Here is a 17906-nt window from a genome sequence, read left to right as displayed (position 1 = left end):
ATACAGCAGTTCAAAATACTCATTCTTACATGTTGATCCTAACGTTCCTTCTTCGAGGTTTCCCTGACTACCTTAGATGAACACAAGTACCTTCTGCGTCCTAACTTTATTTAACTACATTACTGAGGCAGGCAGTGCTGAGTAACTTTTCTGTGTTTTATATACTTCCTAATATATGTACTATTGAGCTAAAAGGAGAAACTCTGTAGCGGTTTACACTTGATTTGCATAGAAGCTGTTCTAATCCTAATATTTGGGTTAGTTACCCCTTACCAAACCTCTACAGAGCATCAGAAGACAGGAATTACTTCCTCTTTTATAATTTATCACACTTAATTAAGGTCCACTAATGAACTAGGTAGCAAAAGGTAGTATAAAGATTTCAATAAATAAAACTTCAATTATAGTTAATGAACTTTAAATATAATTTTAAATATTAAACCACTATAAACGTAGCTTTAATTTTAATCTAAAATGAATCAAAATAAGTAATCTCAGATTTGCTTTAAATATCCTGAAGATACAGACTGCCCATGTACACGAAGAATAAAAGCCATAATGTAGTCCAGCCAAGACTCTCTCAGGACCTGGCTCTGTGTAAGCTGGCACCTAAAGCATGGGGCTGGAGGCAGGCCACATACCCATCACTGATCTTGAATTCATCCTCACTCTCTTCCTCATCTAAGTTGCTATCACTATCAAGATCATTAAGTCGCCGGCGTTTCTTCCTGCGAGCAGCAGCTGCCCTCTGAGGCCTTTTATTTTCCTTTCGTTCTTCATCCAAAATAGTAGAGATGTCTTTTCCACGGTGACCTGTGATGGTGGATATATCTTTCCCTCGGCCAACTCCTGAGAGGAAGAGATAACTGTATGTTTACTGAACCTTCCCCATACTTGTGAGAGCAGCAGCTCTTTCTTTGCTTAATTTTTGTTAGAAATATGCAGGTTGCTTACAACATCAGCTAACAATGATCTAAACAAAGAAATAACATGCCTAATGTACTGAATATAAGTTCACAGTGCAGCCCAGGTTGGCCTTGAATTTGTGATCCTTGTGCCTTTTCCCCCGATTTATAGATTTGTATCACCATACATAGCTTAACACTCTTTATTGTATGTATATAAGTGTTTTCCCTACATATATTATGTGTAGTACACGCATGTCTGGTACCTAAGGTTAGAAGAGGGATTTGAATTGCCAAGAACTTTAGTTAGTGTGGTTGTGAGCTATGAAGTAGGTACTGGGAACTAAACCTGGGTACTCTGTAAGAATAGTTAAGTGCTTTTACCCTTTATACTCACTCACTCTTTCCTTCCTCCATCCCTCCCACTCTCTTTTCTTTCTTTATGGTGTATGTGTGTTCATACATTCCAAGGCACACAGTTATAGAGATCAGAGGACAACTTTCAAGAATCAGTTCTCCTGCCACTTGGTAAGGTTCAAGAGATATCTAACTCAGATTGTTGGGGTTGTGAGCAAATGTTGCCTCTATGCACTAAGAGAGCTTACCAGCACTCAGTTCTCATGGATTTTAAAATTTTAATAAAATTCATGTGTGTGTATATAAGCTGTCATCTATCCACCCACCCACCCATCCACCCATCTATCCATTCATTCATTGAGGCAGAATTTCTCTGTGTAACAGTCTTAGCTGTCCTGGAACTCATTTTGTAGACCAGGCTGGCCTCAACCTCACTGAGATACACTGCCTCAGCCCCTTAAGTGCTGGGATTAAAGGCATGCACCACCATTGCCTGGTTTGTGTGTATGCTTTTGTAAGTGAATACAACATTTGTGTGAGTGCTGTCTGGGGCCAGAAAGCAAATATCTTTTAAGAAGAGTTATAGGCAGTTATTGGCAGTTGTAAGCTATCCACCATGGAGGTTGGGAACCAAATTCTGGTCCTCTGGAAGAGCAGCAAGTTTTCATAACTGCTCAGCCATCTCTCCAGACCCATCTTTTATTTTATTCATTTATCGTTTTGTTTTGTTTTGTTTTTGAGATAGGGCTTCTCTATGTAGGCCTGCCTGTCCTGAAACTGACTCTGTAGACCAGGCTGCCTCTACCTCTTGAGTGCTGGGATTAAAAGTGTGTGCCACCGGTGCCTGCCAAGACCCATTTTTTTTTTTTTTAAATTTATTATATATACAGTGTTCTGTCTGCATACCAGAAGAGGGCACCAGACCTCATTACAGGTGGTTGTGACCCACCATGTGGTTGCGGGTAACTGAACTCAGGACCTCTGGAAGAGCAGTCAGTGCTCTTAACTCCTGAGCCATCTCTCCAGCCCAAGACCTATCTTTTAAAGAAAAAAACTCAAAGAGTTCTGATGGGTCACAAAGGCCAGTCTAGTCTACAGAGCAAGTGAGTTCCAGGACAACCAGGACTACAGAGAGAGAGACGCTGTCTCAAACAAAACAAAAAACAGGAAAAAGAAAGAGAAGGCAATTAAATGAATAAATTGATATGTAACAGATATTACACTGTCTGCCATTCAAATTCAGATTATCCACACATTTTGAGACTTTGTTGCAAAAACAATAGGAAAGTTTCCTGAGTGTTCTAATTAGAACCAAATATAAAATTTTTGATCAATGAAGGAATTAAAAAATTCTGTATTAGATCATAGAAAAATTAGTAATAAGTTCTGACATAATACCCTGGCCCATGTCAGCAGATTATCTGAATATGAGCTAGTTTATTCAGTTAGCACTTGGGAGAGAAATAATCTTTTATGAAAAAGAATAAATGATAAACATACCTCCTCCATCAGCCTCCTTGATATCATCTTCTATAGCTTCGTCAATTGCTTCATCAAACTCATCAAATCTAAAATAAGTACAGTGATCAGACTGTGAGCTGTATTAGTGTTTGATTTCCAAAGACCACCTATACAAAGTGACTGCAGGAATCTGATTTATCCCACCCCAACTCACATGTGATGGTTTCAGGACATGGGCACTCATGAATATGACTAATGTCCTCATTAAAAAGGAGAAAAAAAAAAAAACACAAAACATGAATCCCTTGGCCTCTTGCACCATGTGAAATTAAAGCGAGCTGATGGCCATATACATAAACAAGCAGGCCCTCAACAGACACTAGATCTGCCCTCGAGAACTGCTACCATGTGAACCCAGAGAAGGTACCATGGGAAAGTCATTAACAGGTCTTCACCAATTCCCAAATCTGTCAGCACTTTCATCTTAGACTTAGAAAGCCTTTGGAACTGTGAATTAATTTATGCTATCTGAAAGCTATCCAGTTGATGGTCTTGAATAGATTAAGACAGTATCAGCATATGTGAAGTCAGTATCCTACCACTCACATATATACTCTAGACAATCAATGAATAAACAAGTAAAAACTTTAAAGAATCAGAAGGTAAACTGTAGGCTTTTTTGATTATAAAATCTTTATCAACTGTGCTACTGTAATGTAAAAGAAAGTGTAAATCATATCTTAAGTAGTTATAGATGGCTGTGTAACAAAAATTTCCCAAACACTAAAACTTCAGTTACGTATGGATCTCATAAAATGCTTTTTCAATCATTTATATATGTAAAAGACATTCTTGGGATAAACACTATGCAAAACCTAGCAGTTAGCTAGCTGTGGCCTGAAGACTGGCCTCTAATCATTTAAGTGGCATGGCAAAGTGATTTGGACAAAATTACTGCTCCATAGTAAGTATTAAGGCCAATTATTGTTGCTACTGAAAATATATGTTATAGAAACTCATATCAAAATTTAAAATTAGATGAATGTACTTTTGCTTAAAGGACTATTTCTTCTGGTTTAAAGAAAAGGAACAAAAAGAAATGATTTCTAAGGTTGCTTTATAAGTACATGGCAGCTTAGTTTAGGGCTCAAGTGACCATAAAATGAACTAACTTAGCTAAGCTAACTGTACAAATAATTTCTGCGGCAAATCCTATGTATGTATTTGTGCATGCATAGGAATGTATGTGGTGTGGACTGGACATATGACCTTGCTCATGCTAGGGAAGTGCTCTACTAGTGACTAAAACCTGGCCTTGAGGTCATAGAACCTAACACCCAAAGATACCAGGTGACATACATGACCCGTTACAAATCACTGTTTTGACAGTACTACCCACTTCTGTGTTTTGTCTAACTGGGGGGGGGGGGGGGAGTAAGTTCTTTTACTATAACAACTGTCTTTTATCTTATACCTGTAACTTATGCATTTCCTTGTTCTTGTTGATCTCCTTTCAAGTAAATTTGCTTTGGATTTCTTTGTATCCTTTTTCTTTTCTTCTTGATCTTCAGAAAAATCTGGCTCCTTTAAAGATAACATATACAGGTGTGACACAGAAACATTCCTTGGAATTAACAACTTTAATATTCTACCTACACAGCACACATGAAAGGCCTGAGAAACTGAGATTATCCACCACAATGACTATAGATGGCAAAACTAATTATACAAATTGGTAGTCAAACAGATGAACTATTTGTGTTGAAATTCTTAAACTTCTGTGAGTTTATAATAGTCTATTATTAAAATAACCAGGATGAAGTTTTTCTACCAGTTCAATCTTTTTTATTTCTTTCTGTCTGTCTGTCTATCTATCTATCTAATTATGTATTTACTTAAGACAGGGTTTCTCTGTGTAGCCTGTGGCTGTTCTGGAACTCACTCTATCTATCTATCTATCTATCTATCTATCTATCTATCTATCTATCTGGAACTCACTCTGTAGCCCAGGCTGGCCTTAAACTCACAGAGATCCTCCTGCTGCTGCCTCCCAAGTGCTGGAGAATTAAAGGTGTACCCCCACCAATGGCAATTTAATCTTTAAATCAATTAAATATGATACACAAAAAACTTTGAATAGATATATATGCTGAAATCATGAGAGGATTTGATTTAATCTGAGTAACAACTTGGCAAGCTACTTAAGGCTGTGATTTAATTATGAAATAGTAAATCTTCACTTGGACACTACTGAATGTTGTGGCTCACACCTCTAATCCCAGCCTTCAAAACCAGCATTTAAGAGAAAGAGGCAGTGTATCTCTGAGTTCCAGGACAGCAAGGGTTACATACCCTATCTAAAATCAACATCCATAATAAAACCACAACAAAACCAAGTTGATACTATGTTTCATATACATTCACTCATGAGGTATGCTTAATTATAGACTAATAAATGTAAATAATGGTAGTTCAAAGAAACTAAATTATAATAGAAATTAAAGTTTCAGTGGTACCAAATTAAAAGTAAAATATTCCCAAGCTATTCTTTAGTTATTTTATACAAATGGCACATTTATAAAGTGAATCACAAATTGTCCCATCTACAAAACAGTAGAACATTAATTACCCCAAAGCAATAAGCTATAAGTTTAGTTTGAATACGATAATCACAGTTATTTGAGTGACTAAAATGTCTAGCTCTAACAGCATAGGTATGTAAAATACTAAAGTGACATACAATTGGGTTACATTTTAGAAAGCATATAGCATTTCCTCTAAAAATACTATATAAATCTGGACTGAAAATGGCTCAGTGGTGAAAAACTCTGGCTGCTGTACAAAGAACTCAGGTTCGATTCCCAGCACCCACAGAGTGGCTCACAACCATCTGTAACTCCAGTTCCATGGGACCTGGCATCCTCTTCTGACCTCTGTAGGCTCTAGGCATACACAAGGTTCCCAGACTATACACATAGGCAAAACACTCACACATAAAAAATGTTTAAAAATGCTATAAACTAGAAACTTACTTGTGGAGGAATGATGTTTTCAATACTGATACCAACATAAACCAAGCGTTCTTTCCTTAACACCAGAAAACAAAAACAAAAACAAAAAAAGGCATAAAATAAGATTTGCTTAAAATGAAATTGATATGAAAATCATTGTAGATAATAATAAAATTACAATGTCATGGTAATTAAAAGGCTGTCACAAATATTAAAGGGAAATTTTAGTAGAGTATTAGTATTAATGAAAACCACAAACTTGTTTACCTGTATGAAAGCTATACTTTTGAACTGAAATAAACAAACTTCAAACTGTGAACTGACAATATGGTTAGATTTGGAAAGCTAACTCTGATGAGACAAACTAGATCTTTGCATATTAGATGTATTTATTAGGTAGCGTTCTGAGTATAATACACAATTATAAGTCTATTGTAATAGCTGAGCAGTGGTGGTGCACACCTTTAATTCCAGCACTTGGTAGACAGAGGCAGAAGGATCTCTGTAAGCTCGAGGACTGCCTAGTCCTTGCAGAACAGTTCCCAGACAACCAAGGCTACATAAAGAAACCCTATCTTGAAGGGGGGGGAGGGGAAAGCCTATGGTAATAAACATCACTATAAAATAATGACTAACAAACGATACATAACAAAACTGTATTAAGGCTCCAATGAATGACTGGATTAAATGAATTAAAGCCACTCATGCCTTGCTGTGGAAAAGACACATGGCTATGCGTTCAACAATACAAATGAAGATAGTGGTGGAGCCAGAAAACAAGGGTGTGTATGTATCCCTAACAACACCTCCATGGATCCCATTCCCATGGGAAAAAACAAATGAACAAAAGCCCAGTTTATTTTAATTCAAAAACAATAACAAACAACTCTATACAGCAGGTGCTTGCTCTGGTCAACTCTATGATAATCCAGTATTATTTTGAGGACAGCTGAGCTTTGATCATTAGAGTACATTAAACTAAACTAGAAGAGCATTGTAATATTCCTTCTGAAAGGAAATGAATACATTTACTTGTCTAGACCTTTTGGAACGTAACTTTTAATGTGCGATAAACTCTTGACCCTGCTAACAAGAATCTCAGGAACAGATGGAGAAGCTATTACATTTATGAAAATGATAAAATCACTTCATTAAAACTTTGAAAGATATCAAGTAGCTAATAAGGACAAGAATAATCGGAATAGTTCACAGTTCAAACTGTCTCTGTTATTAAGTATGTGATATACATCTGTTCTTACAAAAACATTCACTGTAATACCACTTTTCTCCTTTAAAACTCTGAACTGCTTTCTTTGCCTGCCGTTTCTCTTCTCAATTCAACAGGAGAGATGTTTGCTCATGTTCTTGGGTGGACTTATGCCAAGCTTGGAGAGTGAAAGACAAGGTTTCTGCCCTGACAATTAGTTATCAAATGACTACAGACCATTTTGACAACTGTACTGGAAACACGAGCAGATATTAATCTCATCTAACCAGAGAAATGATTTTAAGAATTCACTGTTGTGCAGGATCTTGAAGGTAGACATAATTCTTCATATGATTCAGGTTAGTTATCTTTTGCCAGGATGCCTTTTACTTTATCTCACTACCCAAGATCTGTAGACCTAATCATTACCAAGAACCCTACTCTCTCTACAATTTCAGTTTTACACATCCTATTGTCCAACTTCCAATAATTCAACTGCTAACTTACTCTACCTTATGTGCTAATTTCAATAATTTGTTGACTCTAGTAGAACTTCAACTTACCCTAGCCCCCACTAAGCACTATCTATCACTGTCCCTTTTAGCTGACTGAGACGCCACAGTTCGTCATTATAAATGCTGTTTTGCATACACTTTCAAACCCCTGGTCTCTTTTTCTCCTTCCCAGTTATATTACCCGGAAAATTCCAACCCCAATTAAATCCAACTCCCCACTAGGAAAAGCACTAGTAATTGTAGTCTGGAAAAACAGAGCTTTCTGATTCCCCTTATTGTCTCTGACATCATACTCTGGAAAGAACATTTATAAACCACAAAATAGAGATTTCTAAAACTACAGATTCTATAGAGCCACACAACACCAGAGCTGTAGACATTTCCTGAGTAGTCACTAAAAACTCATTGTCACAACCCTCTTTTTTTCCAGACTGTACAACCATGTAAGGGTGAAACAGTATATGCTTTCTCATTGAATATACTACCTGGTATAAAAGAAGTATTCAATAAAAGTTGGTTAAATGCTGAATACAAAAGAAGAAAACAATGGGATTAGGATATAGATGCTCTTGAAGTATGAGGTCATTTCAGAGACTGCATGGAGCCACCACCTCGAGCCGACCGTGACAATGGCAGCCCTACTTCCAGTCTTCCTTATAATACTCCAATTCTTACTCATTCCTCTCACTTAAGAGGCCATATTTTCTGAAATGAAGAACATATTCCTACTTTGATGACTCCACTACTACCTACAGAGAACATTTGGAATTCCCTAGCCAGCTATGCAAAGCTGTTTCCAGTCTGGGCTTCCTCTGCTTTAACAAGATCCATTCCATACCTTCACTTTTACACTCTGCCTTTGCTCATTATGCTTGGACACACCCACTAGAAATGTCTCTTCTCTCTATGTCCACCTGTATAAACCCAATTTATCTTCCAAGGCCTTCCTTGATATTCAATTTCAAGAAGAATGAAAATGATCTTCCTTTATGTTCTAGTATTGTACTGAATCTCTGTCTGAATCTCGTATCATTGAGTCTCCGTTTTCTCTGGTAGAAAGAATGTTCAATGTAAACAAGATTCATTTGTTCTATTCAATTAATTATGCCATGGATCTGAATAAATGTTTACAAATGGAATGACCAAAGAAAGTACAAATAAATATAAACTCATTCTGAATTCCCTATTAATAAATACTAGAATCAAGGTCAATCTTAGTTGCTCCAAGAAGATAATTCAACTACTGTTTTAGACTACACTGCAGTAACATAATGAAAACAGTATATTTTACTGTCAGTAGAACACAGTTCAGCAATGTTTTTCCATAGGAGACTCTGATACTCTACAAAGGGGTTTGGCAAACTTGTATGTAAAACAACACATAGTATTTCGAGTTTGGAAAGTTACTGGAGCTCTACTGAGCTACTCAATTCCACTGTTGTAGTGCAAAAACAGCCGTAGTTAGCACACAAACAAACGAGTAAAACTATGTTCTTTTTTATGGGATATGACAGTGACTACCACGTAGTTTCCCTACATCATGAAATGATTTTATAGTAATGGTTTTAAAACATAAAAGCCATTCTTAGAAGGCAATGTAGAAAGCAGCAGAAGATCAGGTTTGACTTGCCTGTAGCTTGCCAGTCTTTGATTTAGATGGATGTGTTCATTTAAATTGCAAGACAATTTTAATGCCAAATTCCTAAGAAAAGCATCAGCACATATATCAATTTACCTTCGCTCTGCACGCTCTTTCTTCTTTAAGGCAACATCCAGATCTTGTAACTGTTCTTCTAATTTTTCACACAGTAGTTTCTGAAGGAAGAATATATGTATGTTAATTTTAATACCAAAACACAACCAAATACCACATGCTTATTATTAAGCTTTAATAATAAGCCTTATGAACTGAAAATGATTGTATGGTGAATATTGAAAATGCTTTGTTTAAAAAGGAGGTCAGGATCCACTTAACGGATGATGAGCATAGCACGTCTATAAGTGTGACAAACAAACATAGATTTGCAAAAACCAAAACAAAAAGAAATGTTCTGTGCTTACTCGGCCTTTAATTACTCAGAATTGCATTTTGTTCATTACTATTCAAAACAATGTTATATTAAACATTAAAGGCTATCTAAATACTTTTAAAGAATTATATATATATTTGCACATACATACATACATATGACAAAGTATAATGCTAATATAAAAATACATACAAAACAATGCTACATGATTATTACTGGATCAAAACAGAACATAAAAAATATCATAGATCAAGTTATGCAAAGTGAGAAGGTAACTTCAAAAGAAAAAGGCATAAAGCCAGTTTGTTGAAAGCAGAATAAGCAATTGGAAACAAAGTATCCAAGTGGTGTAGTAAACAGAAATCTACTGTTCTTTGGTTTACTAGACACTCTGTGAATTAATACAGAACAAACTAAGGTTTCTTTTAGTGCTAGCAACTAAAGGGGATATAGTAATGAAAAATGGAATAAACTACAGAAACATTTATTACACACACACACACACACACACACACACACACACACACACACACACGGTGCTATTTATATTTATTACAAATTTGAATAGAAAACAGATGTTTTTACAAAAGCCCAAAGTTTTATAGAAGACAAAAGGCAAGCCTAAGATACTAATAGCAGGTAGAGACCCAAACAAAAGGCAAACACTCACTATTAACAACTGCTTTGAAAAGGGAAGGTGTTTAATGATAGCTAAAAAGTATTATTAATGATTTCAATATAAAACTGAGGGCTGGAGAGAGAATTAGGTTGGGTCATACATGTTGGCAAGGAGGGCAGAACCATTCTCCATCAGGGATGATCATCAAAGGAGGGCGAAGACAGGCTGTATGGTACCCACTGTCACAAGAATCGCACAGAAGAATCTGAAATAAACCACATCAGTATCAACCAATCTGCATTTTGTTAAAATAATGATATTCCTTTCTTTTTTGAGACAATGGCTTGCTATACTAACAGTGCAGGTTAGGCTGCTGCTCGATACACAGCCTCAAGCTCTCAGCAATATTCCTGTCTCAGCCTCTGCAGTGCTGAGTTTGTACAGGTATATGACACCATACTTGGGAAAGACTGACATTTCAGTACTTCTTAGTACACTAACATGGACAGCATTGTGCTTGTATAAAGTCAACAAATGAAACTGATCTGACAATTAGGGATGGAAAAAAAAACTTTAAATTGAGCTGAGTGGTGGTGGCACCTTTAATCCCAGCACTAGGGAGGCAGAGGCCAGCCTGAACTACAAAGCAACTTCTAGGACAGCCAGGGCCACACAGAGAAATCCTGTCTCACAAAAACAAAAAGAATTTTAAACATTAAAAAGCACTCCTTCTGACAACCTAAGAAAATATTATGGTACAGAATTAGTGAAATTCGGTAAGTCCTTTCTGAACTAGAATCAATTTTTAATCTGCCAAGAGGATAATCTTATTTATAACAGAATTTCAAAGTTCCAGTATCATAAAATATGCTAGCATACAGAGAATTATAAAGCATTTCCATCTTAATTGTATTTCAATTACCTTTACATAAGAAATAGTTTTTTTCTTCTGTAAATTCAGATAAGGAAGGAACTGACACAGGCTAGAAGGGTCAGAGCAATGCTGCTCAAACACTAACAACACCATCAACTAGTTTTACCTTATATTTTACTGCCATGAATTCCAGATAACCAGTCATTTTAACTTCCCATAGTTTATTGCTAATCATTTAACTAAGAAAGTATTTAGTTGGAACTATTTTTAGATGTATAGATGAATTACAAAAATGTATCCTCATGTTTTTCTTCAACTTTTCCCAAAGCTACAAATTGTTTTTGCCTATGTAACTGGCCTTCAAGTTTCAATCCACCTGCTACAGCCCCACAGATCTAAGTTTACAGGTATGTGCTAGCATCTCACTCATCTCTGCCAAAACTAAAAACTTAACATCAATACAGTAACTTTCATAAGACCTTTTTCCAACAGGAATGTCATTTCCCTGATTATGAATCCAAGGCTATTAGACTATACTGTATTTGGTATGTTTTCCTACTCTCATTCTCTGGTACTAACTGATGTTTAGATTTTTTTTTTCCCCCCTGTGACTTTGAAAATTTGTAGAATACTAGAAATCAAACATTGTATAAGCAACTCTCTGAATTTGGGTTTATGTTTCCAAATGATTACACTGGGGATCCATGTTTGAGAGAATGTCCTCTAGCTCTGTCTCATCAAGGTGTCCTTAGTCAATGTCCTATTGCTGTGAAGAGACACCACAACCAAGGTAATTTATGAAAGAGAGCATTTATTAGGGGGCTTGCTTATAGTTTCAGACATTACTAGTTTATTATCACCATGGCAGAGAGCACAGCAGGACACAAGCAGACACAGGGCTGAAGTAGCTGAGAGTTCTCTATGCTGATCTTCGACCTCAAAGCACACCCACAGTGACATACTTCCTCCAACAAGAGCACACCTAATCTAATAAGGCCACACCCCCTAATCCTTACATCCTTCAAATAGTCCCACCATCGGGTAACTAAACATTCAAATAATGAGCCATGGGAGCCATTCTTCTTTAAAAACAAAAAAGAAATATTTATTTATTCAATGTGTATCAACATGTATGCCTGTGTCTGAGGGCATCTATATGCATTTGTATGGAGTGACAGTGAAGGTCAGAAGAGGGCACTAAATCCCCTAGAACTAAAGTTAGACAATTATGAGTTGCCATGTGGGTGCTGGAAGCCGAACCCAGGTCCTGTAGAAGGAGCACTAAGTGTTCTTTTTTTTTTTTTTTTCTTTTAGGTTTTTTGAGGCAGGGTTCTAGAATTCCTGAATTTATTGCTTTTCTGTTCACCAAGAACAAGAGGCTTTTCTAATACAATAGTGGTTTATTATTTCTTCAAGTTTTGTTATTGTTACTTTTTTTTCTGATACAGGGTTTCTCTGTATAACAGTCCTGAAACTTCTTTTGCAGACTAAGCTGGCCTTAAACTCAGAGATCTGCCTGTCTCTGCCTCCTGAGTACTGGGATTAAAGGCACCCACCACAGTCCAGGTGTTGCTTCTAATACTGATCTCGGATTATCTTCAAATCCAGGGCATAAGAAACCCACCAGACTGTAGAACTTCAGTTTCCAACATCATTCTCTTTGGGATTTCCCAACTACCTATATAACAAGCTAAAAACCCTGTGGATCTCCCTGCTGTCACTTTTGCTCAATACACTATTTCCTCACATTTGTTTTGTCCCCAGAGTTTCTTTACTTTTTAAAGCCACTTCGCAAATAAATAAATGAATGAATGAATTGGGAAATGGTATGGCAAATATAAGCCTTGCTGAGTTAGAGGGCAGAAAAGAGGTCTTCAAAAACAGATCAAATATTCAAACATCCTCAACACTAAAACTTTAACTTTCATAGCCTTGATTATGGTAGCTGTGGTGGTTTGAAGTACATGGCCCCTCCCCCATCTCAATCATGTGACTACTTGGTCCCCAGTTGGCAGCTGTTTGGGGAGGATTAGGAAGTATGGACTTACTCAAGAAAAGTAAGGTTTCAAAAGACTCAAGCCATCTCCAGTGTGCTCTCTGCCTGCTTAGGGATCAAGATAGGATTGAACTCTCAGCTACTGCTCCAGCCACCTATCTGCATGTTCTCTTACTCTGCATCATTAATTCTAACCCTCTGGAACCATAGTGCCATGGTGCTTTACCATAGTAACAAGAATGTAAGTAAGACAAGTGTTAATCTTAACTGCCAACTTAATGAGATCCAGGCCAGCCAGGACTAACAGTGAGATCTTGTTTCAAAAACACAAAATTCAAATCACGATCAAACCTAGTAGTAGTAGGTCACTGCAAATAACGGCAGTATAATGAGAGGAACACTTACTAGTTCTGGATGGTTTGGAAGGCCACATTTTTTGCATGGCTCATCATCGTCTGGAAGGACGGCTTCTTCACTTTCTTTTCCCCCTTCCTCTTCTGAGGCTGCGGAGGACTTCCCACTTTCAGACCCTTCGCTCTCATCATTGCTGGAGTATTTCCACCTGCCACGAGTCCTAGAACCGGTCCATCGAGCTTTGCCTTTGGGTTTTACCTTATGTAAATTAAAAGATGAGACAATTGGACTTAAGTTTTTTTTCAGGTTTCTCCAATTACATGTCTCGTGGAGAACATTTAGCTGACACAGGGGGGGAAAAAGAAAATTGTTATAATCTTGTCACCAGGTCTATCTACTACTAAGTTTTGGTATGTGTATTCATTATTGTCTTCTGTATTTGAGGGGAGGCTAAAAATTGGGATTATACAATGACTACCAAAAATAGCTATATGATCTTATTCATATTTGGGTGGTTGTTTCCCATTTTTTCACTTTCATGATGTACCCTCATACATGTTACTGTTTACATCCATCTTTGTGGTTAGGATAAATTCCTTGAACAGGATTCTGGGTCAAAGGCCATGGACATTTAAAGGCTCTATCAATAGCAGAAAGATATACTGACACACTTTTTTTTTTTTTTTTTTTTTTTTCCAAAAATTTAAACTCTAAAGGCTGGACATGGTATCACACTCCTTTAATTCTAGCACTTGGGAGGCAGAGGCAGGAGAATCTCTGTGATAGCTGCCTGACTGACAAGACAGCCAAGCTTGTTACACAGAGAAACCCTGTCTCAAAAGAACCACAAAAACAAAACAAAACAAACCCTCTAAATTACAAACAATTTTTAAAACATTTATTTATTATTTATACAGTATTTTTTTTTTTTAAATGTCTGCATATATCCCTGCAGGCCAGAAAGGGGCACCAGATCTCTTTACAGATGGTTGTGAGCCACCATGTGGTTGCTAGGAATTGAAATCAGGACCTCTGGAAGGCCAGCTAGTGTTCTTAACCACTGAGCCATCTCTCTAGCCCCAAAAATCAAACTTTTTAAAGCAGGCCAGAGCTGAATATAAAAGTTCTAATAAACTTTGAAAATATTAAGATTCATAGAATAAGCTGATTATGATACACTATTTTTATCACCTAGTTTCAGTCTTTTAACTTCTATTTCACTTTATTGCTATGTTACAGGCCTCTAGGAAAGAAGAAAATAAGTCTAAACAAAAGAAAAAGGGTTTTCAAAAGAATTAAAAATTCCAAATATCAGGGAGCAAAGAATGACCTGACCATTTAAATGAAAAAAAAAAAAAAAAAAAAAAAAGTAGCAGTTTTAACAGCAAACTCCCATGGACTAAAGACTGCCTAAAATAAAGAAGGTCATAGAAAAGAAATTTCCTGCTTATAAAAGTAAGGATTAAAATGGGGAAAATGGTAAACTGGTAATGGGGTGGTGGTACCTGGAAGGGCTTTTGGAGGGCAATGTGACAATAACTATCAATTTTATAACACACATGCCCCTTGACCCAGTAATTCCAATTCTAGGAGTCTATTCTAAAGAAATACTCACTTATGTCCAAAAGGATCTTCAATGCAGCATTGCCTGTAATAGTGAAAAATGGGAAACAACCTAAATGTCAATTAATCAGGGAGTAATTAAATAAACTGAGGTTTATCCACACTATGAAATACTATGTGGCCACTAATTAAAAAAAGTAGACTGTAACTCCTGACATAAGAATAGAGACATCATTGTTAAGTGAAAAACTCATATCAAAACAAATAGGTGTGATTCGATTATTTTGAAAATTTTATGAACAAATGTTCATTAACAAAGACATGAATGCTTAGAAAATGGAATGAAACAATGTATCCCCCAAACTGTTAATAGTGGCTATATGGGGAGTTTTGTTTTGGCACTCTATAGGCTTATTATTAGCTGAATACCTTATAGAATCTATCCCTAGTACTGCTTACAATAGAAAAAGAAGTCTAAAAGATAGCATATGGTATGAAATTTAGTGTGTGGTTGTAATTATTGAAAGGTAAGGTTTAGTATTAGCTATCTTTGAATGACAAGGCTATGAACAATTAGATCCAAATTAGTTTTCTAATTAGAGTTGAGAACATAAGGCTTTCGAGATGGCTCAGTAAAATGTCTGTCATACAAGTACAAAGACCTGGATTTGAGTGCCCAGAACCCACATAAAAAAAACCATCTATGGTAGTATGCAACTGTATGTAACCCTCGGGGTTGGAAATGGAGACAGGTGGACTGTTGAAGTTCACCATCTAGAAGCTACTTGAACCCTTGAGCTTCCAGCTGTCTCACAAAGGGGGAGAGAAATGGAGGAAGCCACACACATGCACGCACACTCACCCACATGAACACATACATATATCACACATACAAAATAACACACAAAAAAAACCCAAAACATTTAATTGAAAATTCAATGTCCAGTTAGATGGCTCAGTGGGTAAAGGAGCTTGCTGCCAAGCTTGAGGACCTAAATTTGAACCCTGTGATGGATGTGGTGGAAGGAGAGATACTGGCAAGTTGTTCTCTGACCCAGCCATGCACATGTCAAACACAGAAGCTATCAAAATAATTTAAAATTTTCTACTCTGAAAACTCGGTGGAAGCTTTACCTTGCTCACTTTAGAATTTGTATCCTTCTCTGTTTTTTTCAAGTGCTCCTTCTTGTCTGCTCTTTGCAAGGCTGCAGGCACTTCTTCCACGCCATCTTCTCCTTCTCCTCTTTTTTTATCAGCTTTTTGGTCTCTGATCTCAGCTACTTTCGCCGTGGGTCTAGATATTCTTGGAGACCTTCTTAAAGTGCGTCCCACGCTTACTTTCTCTTCTTCTTTGTTTTCAGAGTCTACAATTTGTGGGGGACAGTCTGGCTTCTTCTTCCGACTAGATATTCGAATTGTTAACTTGATGCCTTCCTTCTGCCTTTCAGAGGTGATCTCTGTGCTTTCTGAAGCAGTGCTGTCCCCTTCAGTAATTAACTTATATCTGAATTTGTTCTTTTGCACAGAGCCCTTTGTCTCAGAAGGATCCTCCATGCCAGAGGCCTGGGCATTATCCACACTGGCCATGTCCACCTTCATGGACACAGAATCCTCTTTTAGAATTTCTGAATTTGCATTTTCAACAGACTGACCTTCACTTGAAATTCTATGTAGACATTCTATACCTTTTTTCTCTGAGGCCAGTTTCTCTGTGGGGCCAGTCATCTCGGGTGGGAGGGAAGTTTCAGCCACTTCACAAGGACCTGGCTTTTCTGATTCTAGAGGACTCCTTACAACTTCTTCAGGTATTGGACTCAATCTTTCCTTGTCAACAGCAGTCTTTTTTGCATTCTCCATCTTTTCCAGGCATTCTATGCCTAGTTCTTGGTTCTCCTCCTTACTTGTGGGTGCCTTCTCTTTGACTTTTGCAGTGCAGGGTTCAGTGGCAGAAACAGCAGGTTTTAAAGAGAGATCTGCTGTTGTCTCTGAAGGCTCAAGAGACATCTCCACATTTGGAAGCCCAGACTCCTCTAATGCTCCTTTCTGACAGTGGTTCTCCAAGGCAGATGCAGAGCTGTCCATATCCTTCTCAAGAGAGACTTCCCTCTCAGGCTCATTTATCTTTGTACCTGCTATGACAGAGTTTAAGCACTCTGCGCCATTTCCCTCTGTGACTGTATTTCCATCCTTACAGGGGGTGGGAGAGCCATTGTCCTTTGCATCACAAAGCTGTGTTTCCATTGGCTCCACCTTAAAATGTGGAGGTGCCTTGTCATCGCTAATTTCTCCATTCACTAGCTGTTTCCCTTCATGACTCAAAGTGCTGATGGTGGAGACCCGTTTACATGTCTCTTCTTCTTGTTTTATTTCATCTTTCAAAAACTCTTTTGTTGGAGTAGCTGACTTACACAAAGGTCTGTCAAAATCATCACTCAGCTTAATTTCACGTTTTTTTAGTGGTATCTTGGCTTGCTGGTCATTTTTAAGCTTCTCTGTTTCCTCAGAAGACTTCTCTGTGATGTTGCCACCAAATTCTACTCGCTCAGACTCCTGTGCACCCAGCCTCTCTGAGCTGCCTTTGAGATCTTTGGAGTCCATTCTGCACTCCTTGGCTTCTACTTTAACGGGTTTGACGTTTTCCTTGAAGGAGTCACTTTCCTCTCTGATAATTTTCTTTTCCTCACTTTCTGGCAAAGGTTTTTCGAGCTTTACAATGACAGGCAGTTTCATGAGCTCCTTTTCATCTTCTTTTTCAGTTTTCACAGCTGTCTCTTCCAGAATATTGGCCACAGAACGTTTCATGGGATCGACTGGCTGCTCATCACCTTTTGTCTTTTCATTTTCCTTCGATTCCTCTAAAACCAGAAAAAAAGTTTACATGAACAGAAGTTTTTAGGTTTAAAAAAAATATATATCTTTTAGACAGTACAATACTTATTTCAATTTCAATCTAAAGTCTTTTGTAACTGGATATTTGGATTAAAAAAACTGACAATAAAGAAAAAAAATTGTGA

At 37.2% G+C, this 17906-nt stretch overlaps 1 protein-coding gene across 1 annotated transcript in view; it reads right to left on the bottom strand.

Annotated features, from left to right (window-relative positions):
* Nucleotides 1-17906, bottom strand: part of Rsf1 (remodeling and spacing factor 1) — a 109546-nt gene that overhangs the window by 10679 nt on the left and 80961 nt on the right. Inside the window, exons 6-13 of the mRNA XM_051192269.1 lie at nt 16027-17747; nt 13381-13587; nt 10266-10370; nt 9192-9271; nt 5756-5810; nt 4198-4307; nt 2763-2830; nt 642-849 (exon numbers count right to left, since the gene is read on the bottom strand). Of these exons, the coding sequence (XP_051048226.1) occupies nt 642-849; nt 2763-2830; nt 4198-4307; nt 5756-5810; nt 9192-9271; nt 10266-10370; nt 13381-13587; nt 16027-17747 (2554 nt within the window). The remainder of the gene's footprint in view (nt 1-641; nt 850-2762; nt 2831-4197; nt 4308-5755; nt 5811-9191; nt 9272-10265; nt 10371-13380; nt 13588-16026; nt 17748-17906) is intronic.

This window comes from Phodopus roborovskii, unplaced genomic scaffold (assembly GCF_943737965.1).
Source record: "Phodopus roborovskii unplaced genomic scaffold, PHOROB, whole genome shotgun sequence".
In the NCBI taxonomy this organism is placed as follows: domain Eukaryota; kingdom Metazoa; phylum Chordata; class Mammalia; order Rodentia; family Cricetidae; genus Phodopus; species Phodopus roborovskii.
This window is presented reverse-complemented; position numbering and strand designations above follow the sequence as displayed.